Here is a 14674-nt window from a genome sequence, read left to right as displayed (position 1 = left end):
CCCCCGCCCCTCTCCCCCTAATCGCCCCGGCCGCGCCCAGGCGCTGACGCCGCAGATGACTGAGAACCGCCGCAAGGCGGAGGACCTGCTGCGGGAGGCCTACATCCTGTCAGAGTGCCTGCAGCGCCGCAGCTCAGCGGCCGTGCTGGAGAAGCTGCTGCCTAAGCGGTACAAGCAGTACAGCAAGGGCATCTCCGGGAAGGCCTGAGGGGTGGGACGCCCGATGCGGCGCTGATGAGGGCCTGTGAGGGAGTGCGAGCCCGGGCATTCGCGGGGTGCTCTTGCTCTCAGGGAAACGGATTGGGCGGCCGCTTCAAGGCGGCTGGCGTGGGGCGGCCTGGCGCGGCATGGCCAGCGGGCCGGCCTCATGGCTGCGCGCACCGGTGGGCGGCCACGCTGAAGAGGGGGGGTCCGGGTGCGCTCATGTAAGCGCTCCGTAGGCCAGGGGGCATGCGAGTCGCATGGCCTTGCTGATACGGGACGTACAGTGGTGTGCAGCTCGCAAAGCGCACCTGTGTTGTTCGATTCACATCCAATGTTGCCCAAAGCGGCAAATGGGCCTCGCCGCAACAGCAGCCCGGCGGGGCCTCTCGGGGGCGTTTCTGTATCCCACCACGGCGGCCGTCGGCCACGCACGCGCCTTTCGATCCTCTCTTAAAAGAGGTGGGGCGCGGCATCGGCAGCGGCGATTGCGCCGCAGGGAGCGCGGCGCATGCCCATTCCACTGTTGTGTCGAACGACGCAGAGAATCTTATGGACTTCTCTTACGCATGTCTGTACATCGGGATGCGCTGGGGTTTCACTGGGGCAGGGGCACATTGCGTCCATTGCTCACGTGGCGGCACAACCATTCTTTTTTGTGGCAAACGCGAATGGTAACTCCCAAGCTCACGGTCCATTTGAATCGGCAAGGTGGCGGTCAGACTGAACGTGCGTTGGCCGGCGGAGGGCGCAAAAGCGGTGCGTTCGATTGCGCCGGGCAGGGTCCGACAGGGCTCCTGCAGCCTGCGTTGCGCTCGACATCAAGGAGGAGTGACGCTTCAAGGCACGCTACTGTGCACACCCTTGTGTCGCAACCAAGCATTTAACTTCGTGACACACAATCAGGGCATGGATGATAGCCTGCAAGGAAATGTGTAAAAATCGTCGTATCATGCATGCACTGACGAGGGTTCGATTACCGAGGGGTAGAGTGGTCACCACCGTAGACACCGCACACGGCAGGTGTGGCAAGCAGCAGCGTGCTCAAAGCGATCGGGGTATCCCGCCCATACCCGTGCCACCGCCTCCAAGGAGCCTCCAAGGAAATGTTGCAGGCGTAAACCGGCTCGGCAAGCGGATGGAACTGACGGCGCCGGTGAAATCAACGCGTGCGCCTCAGCACCGATAGGCGATGTCGCGATTCAGATATCCAAATCGCTCGTGTCTTGACTCTCCTTCATCAAAGTGCAACAACTAGTTCTCTTTGGAGGCTGCCGTATGTGTTGCGAGCACTCCCGAGAGCTTGCGCACATGCGATTGCCGCCCCGGCCAAAAAGCCAGAACTGGCACACACTTTGAAAGTTGTTTGAATACGTGACACCTCACTTTGACAACTCGATTTTACGCCGCGGCTCCCATGGTCAACACCAGATCGACAAGGCGCCTCGGATCACGCAGCATCTTTGTAGTTCGAGAGTGCAGCTCATACAAAGCGTATGATTTTAGACAGAGATAATCATGTTAGGACGCGGGGACCACCAGCATAGCGGCGGGGCGACGCTGCAGCGCAGCACATTCTCGCTGCAAACCCGAACAGCGTCCGGCGGCGGCGACCCACTTCGCCCGCTGTGGCTCGATGCTTGGAGCGACCCTGTGGCCGGCCTCTCGGCGTTCAGCGGCTGCATGCACACGTGCAACCTGTTTGGCGACGGGGACTGGCGGCTGGTGGTGGCGGATGCCGACAAGAAGCTCAAGGTGGGCTGGCGTGGCACAGCCTGAAAGCCACCCACCCCTATGCGCGTCGACCCGGCCCGGACATTGCTGAGCGTCCCTCGCACTGCACACATACTTGGATAACGCATGCACGCACGCATGACCCCCATGCCAGGTATGGAAGGGCACCCAAAAGGCATCTGAGCATGCGCTGCTGGACGCGCCTGTCGCCCTCACCAGCTTCACGCCAGACGGGCCCCCGCCGCGCGTGCCGGTGCTGGCGGTGGCGTCAGGGTGCCACGTGTTCATGTTCAAGGGGCTCAAGCCGTTTTACAAATTCGCGCTGCCCCTGCTGCCCTGCAGTGGCGAGGAGGAGCAGCTGTGGTGCGCTGGGGCAGCCGCAGCTGCCCTTGCCCCACGCATGACAGGGCCACCCTTGTTTTTGACCTACATTGCTGACCTGCTGCAATCAAGCGATGTCATAATGTACTATCCGCAGGCCGCATCCCCTCAACACACACATTCATACATGCACTCACACTCATATGTGTGCGCACACATGCGTGCGTGGACCTACAAAACAGGCAGCAGCTGGATTCAGGCAGCCTCAACCCGACCTCCGCTTGCGCGTCCCTGGCCGCGCTGCGGGACGCCGGCATGCCGCTCTCGGGCCGCGGAGCAGAGCTGCTCGCGTCGGCGGCGGCGCGCGGGGAGGGCGGCGCCGCGGCCTTTGTGGCGGACTCCAGGGGGCAGCCGCTGGGGCGGCAGAGCAGCATCACTTGCATGGATGCGGTCTGTCAGTCCGTGGACGAGGTGAGCACCTTCCGCCCAACTTGCGGCCCCGCCCTCATCTACGGCCACAATTGGGCGTTGCTGGGGTGCACTTGCTGCATAGCCAGCCTCTGCGTGGCAGACGGCGAGCCGCGGCAGCTTGCCAGTGGCACGCAGCCTTGCTGCCATTGCCGGTGGCATGCATGGCCGCATGCAAGGTGGGACTGCAGGCGGCTGCCAACGCTGAGCTCCCTGGGAAGGCCCCACCATGCACCACGATTGCCCAACGCAACCCGAACCACCCCTCCCGCCCGCAGACTGGGGCGCCAAGCTGCCTCGTGCTGGGCACAGAGGACGGGCGCCTCTTGATACTCAATTCGGCAGGTGGGCCTGCGCGGCTGCGACGCCCTATAACCACACCCTTAATATCTCTACAAGCGCTCTAGGCGCTCACCGGCAAAATCACCCCCCACATGCTCTTGATCACATTAAAGATGAGGCATGGCGCCGTTTTGTGGTGCCACAGCGGACCAAAAACCCGCCCGAACCATGCATCACGGCTGCCTCCGCCACTTGCCCCCACGTGGAGTCCACCGCGCAGGCACCGCTGTGCAGCACACGTTTGTCCTCGGCTGCGCGCCCTCATTCCTGGCATTGTCTGGCACCTTGGAGGCGGGCCTCAAGCTCTCGGCGACCACACGCGACGGGCGGTTGCACACGCTGCGGGTCGGGGAGGCGGGCGTGCAGCCGGTGCAGCTGGAGGCGCAGCCGGTGGGCCTGGTGAGTGCGGGGCGGTCCGGGCCAGAGCCATGCGTCTGCTGCTCTCAGCAGCACTTGCATCCCGCGTGCCGATGACAGAAGCACTTGCCGCCTGGTCAAGATCTTCATCTCCACTCATCTTCTCACACCGAAGATTGGGGAGCTGATTGGGGTGTGCCTCAAGATGATAAACGTTGTTGATTGCTCTCTTCAAACCACATGATACACACATTACTTCCAGGTCCGCACCTCCAACGCGGCGCTGGTGGGCGTGATGAGCGACGTCGTGCACTGCTACGGCGGCAGGGCCGGCTGCACGCGCCAGTACAGCCTGCCGCAGCCCGCGCCCATCCTGTGCATGCAGCTGCTGGCCACGCACACCAGCCGGCTGGTCAAGTGCCTCATCGTGGCGCTGGCAAACGGTGGGGGTCGATCTCGTTAATCCCACCGTCTGGAGGGGGGTTTGGCACCGAACAAAGGGACTTCATCAGCTTGACACGCATGTTCCCCGTGCTCGAGTATTTATGGTGCTTGAGTGTGTCCATGCAGACAACCAGGATCCCACTCACACATCTCATCACACACACACTCACGCACACACGCATGCACACGCGCGCTCGCGCGCACAAACACACACAAGCACAAACAATCACGCGAACTTTTTGCCACTTTGCCGTGACGCGTAATGACTCTTGCCCATGTGTAGGGGACGTGCGGGTGTACCACGAGCGCGCCCTCGTGTCCACACACACCACCGCGGCGGCCGCCCCTGTGATGGGCCTGGTCTTTGGCCGCTACGCGCGCGAGGACAACACGCTGGTCACCCTCACACGCGGCGGCGGGCTCGACATCAAGGTACGCGGGAACGGTGCGACAGCTGCATTTTGTCGCCCCGACGCTTTGCAAGCGTGTGTGCGCATCAGGTTCGGGTCCGCTTCTTCACCGGCCCCCTCCTTGTGCCACACCCGAGGCCCCTTAGCCCCACCAAGTCTGCTATGCAAGTATCCTTGCTTAGCCGGCTGCGCCCCCCCCTCCAGATCATGCCACGCACGGCCAATCTCGAGGCGACCAGCGCGCACAGCGGGCCCCCGCCGGAGCAGGACGTGCCGCTGCCAGTTCCCACCAAGACGCGCCTCTACGTGGAGCAGACGCAGGTGTGTTTGTGTGTTTGTGTGTTTGTGTGTGTGGGGGGGGGGGGCGCGCGTGTGCTGGTTTGTGTGTTCAGGTACTGTATGTATGCATATATGTGTGCGCGCGCACGTGCATGTGTGCGTGCCTGCAAGCATGAGTGATATTGAGAAAGTAAATCCTGAGGTGTGAGAAATTCAATCCGTCTACCAGGCTTGAATATCCCCCAAAAGGCACGTGTTCGCAATCCGTGAGCCCATTTTCACGTGGTGCACCAGGCTAGCCAACTTGACAAGTGTGCGTGCGGCGCACTCCGACCCTCAGCCCCACTTCCACCCCCCACCCCTGCATGCGTCCGCGCCGCAGCGCGAGCGCGAGTCCGCCGTCGACATGCACCGCCTCTTTCAGCGGGACCTGGTCAAGGCGCGGCTGGCCACGGCCCGCGCCCTCGTCAGGGTGCTCACGGACGGACGGGTGCGTGAGCCCTCTGCAGCTTCGAAATGCAGCGGACCCATCGCACCCTGCCAGTGGGCGGCCTGCTGCTGCACTGCTAGAACGGGCCCGTGCAATTGCCGCTAGCTTGGCCCCAGCTCAGTGGGACGTGCGCTCGCCAACCACGCGCTTGCTGTGCGCGACGCCGCGTAGGGCGCCGCGTCCCACGCGGGCGGCGCAAACCTGTCAATGTCTGCCAGCGTGGAGGGCCTTGGCCCGCGCTTCCGGCTGGTGCTGTCCGTCACGAACGAGGGCGGCACGGCGGTGGGCGGGCTGGCGGTTGTGCTGCGGTACGACCCGCAGCTGTACAGGCAAGTGCTGTCGGGATTGCAAGTAAGGGTTGCGTGGCAGGGCAGCTCACGGCTGCTGTGGATTGCATATCGTTGGTGGAAAATCTTGGCGTGCGTTCGCCTTGCATCAACCATAGGTCGCTTTCCTTTCATTAGGGCTGGCTTGGCGGCTGGCTCACGCTGCGCTCACGACGCCGCACCCTGCCGCAGCGCGAGCAAGCAGCAGCTGGTGGTGCCACTGCTAGTGCCTCTGCTGCAGTACGAGCTCAGGGTGCGCTTCTCTCTCTCGGCCTCGCGGCTGCTGGCACGCAATCCGACAGGCTGGACCCGCATGCTCCGCATGGGCGTGCCAAGGCCTGCTTCTGGCGGGGCCAGCCAGGGCAGGCCCCCGGCTCTCGGGTGCCCCGACACCTGTGTGATCCATCACTGCTGGCAGGGAGCTAATCAAGCAGCTAACCCAACCCCCTGCGCCACGCAGGTGGACATCCGGTGCCTGCAGCCGGCCGGGGGCGCGGGGGAGGTGCGCCTCGTGATGGTGCCCGCCAAGGGTGGCGCGCCGTTGATGTCGGCGCTCGTGCGCATGCCGCTGTCAGAGCCAGACGATGTGATGTAATCCAATGCATGCTGCAAGTGGTTGCGTGATTGGCGGCTGCTCGCATGGATGAGTTATTAGGTGCCGCAGCGCACAGTACTGCTCTCTTCATCTCTACCACCCAGCATCGGTCACAAGACCGCGACCTGCTTGGAACAACCACGCTATCGCAGCTGACTCCCAATCAAAGTTTCATGACCGATGCGCTGCAGCGTCATCAGGTCGTCGAACGCAGAAACTAGAAGCTGCATCCGCTCCGTGTCACCCGAGTTACAACACAGGCGGTTGCCTACACGATACATCCAAAGGGTTCAAAACTCGATTTGATCGCCAAAACTCAGCTATTGCGCAAGTTGACCGGCAGAACAGTACGAATCGTGTCTTCAACTATCGTCGCATTGGCGTCCATCTTTCCGGGGTCGTCATAAAGCCCCGTGTCGCGTGTGGTCTGCAAGGGGTATCTACAAGATATCAATCAGGACCGTTGTCTCAAGTCTTGATCGCGTCCGCCACAAGGCCAGGTATGGTCCAGCGCGGGAAGACGCAGTGCTCTCAGTCCATCCGCATGCAGGACGACATGGGTAAATTTTGCGAGAATTTCAACCCCACGATGATTGTGGCAGCACGCACGGTCGCCGGTCCATCATCAGCTCAGGCGGCTGCTGTGTCACCAGCTCCTCGCCTCCTCACCGGCACCACCCTTGCTGCCTTTGCCCTTTGCAGGCAGCTGACTGGTTACTTTGGTTGAGCGCTGCACACACGCTCCAGTGCACCTGCACCCATGGCGATCCGGGTAGCAACTCTGGCCCTGCTGCTGGTGCTGGTGGCACCATGGCAGGCCCACGCAGCAGGTGCGCAGCATCACCGTGTTGCATGGCGAGCTTTGCATGGTGGTGGCAAGCATGCGGCCACTGTGTCCAATTGGTTTGCCAGCCAGAAGTGTGTAGCTGCGCAGCCCAGCCGTTCCGTATGCGCACCGCCTTGTCCGGCGCTCCGCGATCGACATCATTGCCCCTTGCAAGCTGCCAGCTGGCGCAGTTCAGGGCCGTCCTGCGCCAATGCCCGCTCGCCTCAGTCCTCTGAGTTTGTTGATTCACCTGTGACTAGAGCTTTCCATCCATTTCCCCCCTGCGCGTTTGCCCCTGAACAGGCCGCATCCTGCTGGACGGTAAGGAAGGACGTGATGACAAGGGCGGCAAGGGCGGCAAGGGCAAGGACGACCAGAACCAGTTCGGCGACTGGGGAAACTTTTTCAACAATGGCAACGGCGGCGGTGGTTTTGGGCAGGGCGGCTTCAACAATGGCGGCGGCCGCTTCGGCCAGGGTGGCTTCAACAACGGGCCTGGCCGCTCCGGCCAGGGTGGCTTCAACAACGGTGGCGGCCGCTTTGGCCAGGCCGGTGGCCGCAACGACGACACCAGGGGCGGCAGCCGCAACGACGACAACAGGGGCGGCAGCCGTGGCTTCCAGCGCTATGACCGCCAGATCTTCTCCGGCCTGGTGCCCTCCAGCCCGCCCAGCGGTTTCGGGTCCCGCAGGGGCCAAGGCCTGTCGGCCGATGCGCAGCGCCTCAGCCAGTCGTTTGCCACTGCGAGTGCGACCTCCACCGCTCAGAGCATTGTGGGTGGCGGCAACAGCTACGCCATTGCTGGTGCGTGCGAGGCGCTGGGGGAAGGACAGTAAAGTGGCAGGGAGATGTGTTGCGCTCGACGGTTCTCTTGCAGCTGTACTGCTTGCATTTTTGTGCCAGCTCTTATCAATCGTCGCAAGCAACAAGCAAAACCCAAAACCTCAAACACTGCTAACATTTGACCAACCCCACCTTTCCCACCTCAGAGGCCATTGTGGACACGGCCGCCCGCGGCCGCGGCAGCAGCATCGCCACCGCGTTCGCCTCCGCCGCCTCCCTCAACCGCGGCCGCACCGCCGACCTCCTGAGCCAGTCCGCCAGCGTCGCCCTCGCCCGCGGCCAGGTCGACCCCTTCGCCCGCGCCACTGCCAGCGCGTTCACCGACGCGCGCCGCCGCGGGTCGCTGCGCAACTTCGGCCTCGCCGTGGCCGACGCGGTCAGCCGCGGCGGGCAGAACGGGCAGTATGCATACGGCAAGGCGCTCGCGACCGCCATCGCCGGCGGTGGCGACGGCCAGCAGGCGGTTGCTGAGGCGACCGCGGAGGTGTTCTGCTCGGGCTCCAACAGCTACGCCTCTGCCTGGTCGTCGGCTTTTGCGATCGCGCTGAACCAGGACCAGAACGGCTGCCTCGTGCTGTCCAAGGCGCGCGCCCTCGCGTCCGCCAGCTGCGGCGGCGGCGCGTTCAACTCGTTTGCCGACAGCGAGGCGACGTCTAAGGTCCTGGGCTTCTGCGGTGAGCAGTGGGTGGGGGCTGGTGGAATGCGGGCCGTGGAAAATCTTATATGAGGCTTAAGGCTGAGGCGGCCAGGTGTTGGTCCGCTGCCCTGTGTGGGTATCCTTGTCGGGCTCAGGAATTGGTGGTTGCTCACTCCTGCGTGCCTTGCTCTTCCTTCTCCCTTCAGGCCTGTTCCCTCCTGGCGCGGGGCCTCAGTTCAACTTCAACAGCGCAAACAACGGAGCCAGCAGCTTCGGCGGCAAGTAAATGCTTTTGCATGAGCGAGATCACCCGTCCCCCCTGGCGTGGCACAGGATAATGTGCAGCTTTGCCTGCACTGATACAATGCTGTGTGACGGCTGGTATTTGCAGGCCTTGCCAGGCTAATATTGAGACGGTGTACAAGACAGCCGGCTCTGAGCAATGCACACAGGACAACTGGAAGGTAACCCCTTTTTGATGCTTCATCCTTGTGCGGGCTGACGCAGACATCCCGCTGCACAAGCGGGGGTTGCACTTGCGACGACGTATTCTTGAGTGGAAGTGACCGTGCTTCCTTGTTGCTTGGGAGCTGCACCTGTGCTGGCCCCACTGTTTATGTTAGTGCCGTAGCCTGCTGAATAAGCGGCGTACGTGCGCCTTCAGGTCTTGCAAACCTCATTTGTCAAGCCGCACTGCTTGCGATGCCAGGAGGTTGGAGTTAATTCATGCAAATGTAATTAGTCTGTTGCCTTCAGCAGAACGAGGGGATGGTTTTAGACTGTGCTTACTTCTGTGCCTGTCTTGAGAGTGAACACGCAGATGACTGTTGGCACATGGATGTGAGCCAGGCCAGCCATCTGCACTTCTTCAATATCTCAGCCCTGCAGTGCCCAAGTAATGGGGAGCCAGCCACTTCTGGACAGCCCCAATCCACAGTGTGATCAGCTGGTTTGGAGATGGCTGCAAGTTCTACGGCCATGAAGTAAACTCAATAGCCAGCCCGCACCATGCACAGTCGTACCCTGCACCGTTTCACCTGGCAGGTTGCTATGCAAGCACACCAGTTTGAATAGCAGCATGCTAGGCAACATGTGTGCAGGGCCCCTTGGAGCTGAGTTTTAACACCGCAACTCGCTGTTTGCCTCCGCCAGCTACCTGCCTACCTCCGACACAGGTGATGGCAGAGCTGAACGACGGCTGCTCCTGCGCCGACGACAAGGAATATTGCTGGCCATGCACACCGATTAAGGGACAGGGCATCGGCCCTTGCGAGGACGGATTGGGAGCAAGAATCACGCCATGCATTGTACTGTTCAGCCAAACGCCGTGTACTGCAGTGCTCACCTGCTGATCAGTCATTGGTTGACTAATAAGTGATCTAAGATTGAGAGCTGTGCGGGTGCGCCTGATGCAAGGCAAAGATATTTTTTATTTTGATCGCATCGAAGCCAAAATCACACTTGCCTGTAGATGATCCGTCGCCATCAAGTTTGACCGCGAGGTCTTTATATCCACACACCGCCGCTGTGTGTGTGGCTCTTGCACGTAATCAACGACTATCAAGTATGGCATTAACCGTGAATCCAGCGTCCCCTGCGGACGAGGTGCGTGCGGTGGGGCACGTGTCGCTGCTGCATGGTGGCGAGCTGATTGCTGCAGCTTTGGGTGCTTCAGGAGAGTGAGCTCGCTGAACACCTTCCGATCCACACACCGCCGCTTGCCGCGTCACGCACAAAGCTGCGGGCGCTGCGGAAGGAGCATGAAAAGCTGCAGCACGCTTTGGCCGTGCGCGACCACGAGATAGCGGCGCTCCGCGAGATTGCCGAGGCGGCCGGGCAGCTGCAGTCGCAGGACACCCAGGCGGCCAAGGTACTGCGCGCATCATGCCCCTCTGAGCACAAAGCGGAACGCCTGCCTCGTGCGAAGCGCCACGGGGCGCCCCGGCCTGCTGGTGCGGTCATGCCAGCCGAGCCTGAGCCCCCTGCGTGCCCGTGCCTGCACGACGCGGTCGATTCGCGCGCCCACCCCTGCGACGCTTACCTGCGCCTGGCTCCTGGCCCTTGCCAGGTGATAGAGCTGTCCAAGAAGAATCGCGCCCTCAACCTGATGCTTGAGAAGGAGAAGCAGCGCGCCGCCCAGCTGCAGCAGTCCCTGTCCGAGGCCACCCAGCCGCGCGACGGCGCGTCCGCGCAGAAGATCCAGGCCGCGGCGCGGTCGGCGGTCGAGCAGGCGGCAGAGGCGGCGGACTCCGCGGCCAAGGAGGCGGCGGTGTGGCGGGAGCGGGCGCAGCAGCAGACCAACAAAATGTCGCAGTTGGAGCAGAAGGTGCGCGGGGTTGCGCTGCATATGGTACCCAAATGTGGGGCTGGGCGCACCCATGGTGGGCACGCACGGGGCAACAGCCGACCACTCCAAGGATGCGCGGAACAGCGTGCGCATGCAGGCGCCAATGGCATCGGCACAGGTCAATGTGTGCATTTCCAGCTGCATGCGGCAGCATGCGGCCTGCAAGCATGCAAGCCGGCCGGCTCCATCCGAGCCTGCTGGCGCCCTGCTAGCGTGGCGCCCACCACAGTTCCTGCCGCCTACTGCAGGTGTTTGCCCTGGAGGGGGAGAACAGGAAGCTGGCGCGGGCCCTGGCGCGGGAGGTGGGGGAGGACGTGCCCCTGGCCAAGGTGCTGGAAGAGGGCAGCGACTGGAAGGGGCGCCGCGAGGCGATCATCGCGCTCAAGGACACCATACGCAAGCTGCGGGAGGAGCGGGTGCGCGCTGCTGTGCGCTTTGGGGGCAGGCAGTGGCTTCGGAAAGCTGGAGGGTGGGCTCTGAGTACTCTTAGACTGCCGCAGCCAGGCAAGAACGGAGGAGCCGGGCGGCTTGCCAGGGTAGCGTCTGTGCCGCATCGCCGCGCCAGTTGCTGCGGGCCGCATGGCTGGGTGCGAGGAAGGCGCAGATGGCGACAGGACTGCCCCGTTCGTTGGTTGAATGAACCCTTAGGCTGTTGGCTGCCAGGCTGCTAGCCACCAACAGCAATAGCTGCCGGCATGCACTTGCGGGCCGCGTGCGCAGGGGGCGCCCCTGCCCAGCAAGCACGACGAGGTGCACCGCAACACCATTGGGAAGATCTCAAAGGAGCGCGCCGCCGAGATGGAGCGCGTGGCGGCGGAGCTGGCGGCGGCAAAGGCGGCCGCGGAGCAGCTGCGGCGGCAGTATGCGGGTGCCAGCAGCCGGCGAAAGGTGCTCGAGGAGGAGGTGGGCCGGCCAGGGGCAGGGGGGGGGGCCTGCCCGGGGTGAGGGCGATGAGAAAGGGCGAGGGCAGACGCGAGGTTGGATTTTGGGTGGGTGGAATCTGCAACAGCAAAGTGGCCACTTCTGACGGGCGTCGGAGCCTGTGTATGTGCGCGCACACCAGGATGCTGTACAAGGCAGATGATTTCTGCAGGCTTCTTCAGTCAAAAATGCTGTAGACCGGCACGGCTCCAGGCGGGTGCGATCGTCACTCACACGACTCAAACCTGGCCTGTACATGCGCGCATGAACTGCAGCTGGCGGCCGCGCGAGACAAGATGGCCGTGGTGCTGCGGAAAACCAAGAACGACGACCGCCTCATCACGGCGCTCAGGGCCGAGCTGGCAGCGGCAGTGCAGGCGGGCGGCTCGGGGCGCCACATCAGGGCCAGCGTGACGGGTGTGGACAGGTGGGGCGTCGATGAGGGTGGACACAAGAAACGAGACGCGCATGCCAACAGCGCCGTTTTGGTGCGCAACCAGATCAGCCGCAACGCCTGATGTGCACGGCTCAAAGTGGTGATGGTTGGGGAAGGTGATGCGTGCTGTGTGCTCGCGTGCTTGTTCCCTGCAGCCGCACAGCAACACCTCGGACTGGCAGTCCCTCCAGCTCCCCGCCCTCGTGGTTGCCGTTGCCCTCACGCCGCACCAGTCCGTCTGGCGGCCAGGAGCACGTCTGGACAGAGGTGGCACAGCTCAGGCAGCAGGTGCGTCCCGCGGCGCGCACATGCGCCACCAGCCATCCCAACCTCTTCCTGTGGCCCGGCCACAGGAAGAGGCGTGCCCACACCAATCGGTAACCGCATGCTGCCGGCTGCCTCCTGATATGCTCTCAGCGTGACCCAGCTCTCCGCGGATGACGGATGTAATTCGTGCCGTATCATCTTGGCCCATGAAAAGAGAGGTGACGCCGCCGTGGGCTCACTGCACCCCCCTCACCTCACCCAGGTGGTGGAGCAGGACGAGCAGCTGGAGCAGTCTGCGAAGGTCATCCGCTACCTGCAGGCGCAGCTGCAGCAGCCCGCCGCGGCCGGGGCCGGCGGCGGCGGCGGCGGGGCGGTCAAGGAGCAGCTGCTGCTGGAGCAGCTGGAGGCGGCGCAGGACGAGTGCGACGAGCTGCGGGGGCAGGTGAGACGGTGGGGGCTGCTTGTGCATGCGGGTGCGTGCACGCTTGAGGGAGCCAAAATTCATGTCACTCTTGGCGACGGCATATTCACAACAAGCCAATAGCTGCGCTTTTACCGTTTGCGCTTTGGGGAGGTGCCCCCCGGTTGCTCAAGGTGAGTCGTGACGTCTCTCTTGTGCGCCCCTGCGGCCCGCCCCCAGGTGCGCGCCCTGCAGGACGATCTCGAGCAGCTGCAGGCGGCGCGCCCCGGCACCAGCGGCTTGAGCTGCGACCTGCGGCGGCAGGTGCAGGCCCTGCAGGTGGGGCACGCAGGTTTGGCGGCGGATTGGCGAGCGGTAAGGGAGCCGGGGATGATGGGTGGCTGGGATCCAGCTCCTGCAAACAGCTTGGGTAGGGCAGCAGTGCAGTGCCTTCCCCGCTGCACAGCTGGCCACAGTGACACGAGAGCGGACGCCCAGAACAGAGGTAGCAATCCTATAGCACTGACCTTTCTGCAGTGCCACGTACATGTGGCTTTGCGGCCCATCGGGATGCTGTGCAGCCCAGCCAACATGCCCCATGAAATGATTGTAGTCACCCCGCCTCCCTGGTTGCGTTTTGTTGCAGGAGGAGAACGACCGGCTGCACAGTGGCCTCAAAGCAATGCAGCAGGAGGGCCGGCAGCTGCGAGGCTCCCGGAGCGATGCAGGCAGGGGTGGCTCGCCGGGCGGGGCCGCAGGGTCGGCGCGAGGCGGCGCTGGCAGCGGCAGCAGACGTGGCGTGGCGACGGCCGACACGTTTGTCGTGGGCGACGCTGGTGCTGACGAGGATGATGGGGGGGTGTACGAGGAAGACGAGGGGGCAGCAGGGTACATAGACGAGGAGCGCGGCGCCATTGTAGCTGCAGCAGGGCGGCCGGGCGGTGAATAAGGGGTGGCCGCTATCTTTTCGTGCTGTTGTTGAGACGCTGTGTTATTCTCTTGTGGTCGGCTGGCCGACGTTTGTTGTGGTTGTTGGCAGTCCGGCTGCTGTAAAGTCGGCCCTGCGGTTGGTGAGCACCAAGTTCATGTAACACAGTCCCTTCCTTGACTGTGTCCTGTCCTATGCCAGCTTTGTGCTCACAGCTGCCCTTCTTGTTGACTGAGCACTGGTACTGAGCGGCGACACAGGTGCTGAGCAGTGAAGCCTGAAGCCACTTGGTGTCTTGTCACGTCTCGTGTATATCTATATGTGATGAAATTTCTCACAGAGTGCCTGCAAAATCCAACTTCTATGTACGAAGGAATCCTTGTTAGATGCTAAGATCGCTCGATTCGATTGGCAGATCTTTGCGTTCAGCATTACATTTCTGTGATTTCCAATCAATTATTGCATTACCAGGCAGCCAGGCCTCTCACCGAGCGCCCAGCGGCCGCCGGCGTCTGAGCGCGCGTGCCGTGAGCGCATCGCGCATCACCGCCGCACTCCTGCGCTCGCCGCTGCCCGCTCGGCCACGCGACAATCGAGCAAATGGACACCGATGATCCAGACCTGCGGGCGCCGCTGCTGCCGCCCGGGGCGGGGCCGGCGCCCGCGCCGGAGGCCGACGGGCTTTATATGCCAGAGCAGCTTGAGTACCCATTCTTGGATGAGAACCTGCTGCAGGTGCGCCATTCGGCTATTGATTGGAACCTCGGACGCGCACTCCCCGCTTGCGCGTGCGGGCGGCAGCTGCCTGCAAGGGCTGGGAGGAGTGCGTGCCGGGCCGGGCACCGGCGGCTGGCGGCACCTGCGCGTGCCACCTGAGATTGCAGCAGCGGCACGGGACCCGACACTGGGGCGGGCCCTCGATCCCCGCAGGAGCTGCGCAGCATCCATGAGCATGATGTGGAGGCCGGGGCGGCGGCCCTGCCTGAGGAGCTGCCTCATGGCGACGACGAGGTGTTCAAGGTGCGCACACGTGCGGATGCGCACGTGATTTTGAAGTCGAGCGACTCGGGTGTGGCGGTCGGCTTGTTCATGCACATGTGTG

General features: G+C 63.2%; 5 protein-coding genes across 5 annotated transcripts in view; all 5 read left to right on the top strand.

The window, feature by feature from the left end:
• The window catches only part of MNEG_6590 (MoxR-like ATPase), a gene marked incomplete at both ends in the record, with an annotated part of 1328 nt that extends 1120 nt beyond the window's left edge, over positions 1–208 (top strand). The window contains one exon of the mRNA XM_014044940.1: positions 41–208. Within this exon, the coding sequence (XP_013900394.1) occupies positions 41–208 (168 nt within the window). The remainder of the gene's footprint in view (positions 1–40) is intronic.
• Positions 209–1719: 1511 nt separating this feature from the next.
• On the top strand, positions 1720–5967 carry MNEG_6589 (Bardet-Biedl syndrome 1; the record flags this gene model as incomplete). Its single annotated transcript, XM_014044939.1, has 12 exons — positions 1720–1956; positions 2090–2298; positions 2499–2727; positions 3003–3069; positions 3287–3465; positions 3686–3866; positions 4151–4299; positions 4482–4598; positions 4939–5046; positions 5218–5354; positions 5565–5625; positions 5833–5967. The coding sequence occupies 12 exons, from the start codon at positions 1720–1722 to the stop codon at positions 5965–5967; spliced, it is 1809 nt and encodes a 602-aa protein (XP_013900393.1).
• A 760-nt stretch (positions 5968–6727) lies between these two features.
• Positions 6728–8559, top strand: MNEG_6588 (hypothetical protein; the record flags this gene model as incomplete). Its single annotated transcript, XM_014044938.1, has 4 exons — positions 6728–6797; positions 7097–7597; positions 7783–8310; positions 8480–8559. The coding sequence occupies 4 exons, from the start codon at positions 6728–6730 to the stop codon at positions 8557–8559; spliced, it is 1179 nt and encodes a 392-aa protein (XP_013900392.1).
• A 1280-nt stretch (positions 8560–9839) lies between these two features.
• Positions 9840–13593, top strand: MNEG_6587 (hypothetical protein; the record flags this gene model as incomplete). The annotated part of the gene is made up of 10 exons (XM_014044937.1): positions 9840–9878; positions 10012–10143; positions 10342–10599; positions 10869–11036; positions 11341–11523; positions 11817–11968; positions 12133–12265; positions 12507–12686; positions 12885–12983; positions 13291–13593. 10 exons carry the CDS (start codon positions 9840–9842, stop codon positions 13591–13593), a joined length of 1647 nt encoding a protein of 548 aa, XP_013900391.1.
• Positions 13594–14172: 579 nt separating this feature from the next.
• MNEG_6586 (hypothetical protein) overlaps positions 14173–14674 on the top strand; it is a gene marked incomplete at both ends in the record, with an annotated part of 2217 nt that continues 1715 nt past the window's right edge. The window contains 2 exons of the mRNA XM_014044936.1: positions 14173–14307; positions 14503–14592. Coding sequence (XP_013900390.1) covers positions 14173–14307; positions 14503–14592 — 225 coding nt within the window. The remainder of the gene's footprint in view (positions 14308–14502; positions 14593–14674) is intronic.

This window comes from Monoraphidium neglectum (assembly GCF_000611645.1).
Source record: "Monoraphidium neglectum strain SAG 48.87 unplaced genomic scaffold scaffold01083, whole genome shotgun sequence".
In the NCBI taxonomy this organism is placed as follows: Eukaryota; Viridiplantae; Chlorophyta; class Chlorophyceae; order Sphaeropleales; family Selenastraceae; genus Monoraphidium; species Monoraphidium neglectum.
Note: the sequence above shows the minus strand (reverse complement) of the source record. Positions and strands in the feature narration are given on the sequence as shown.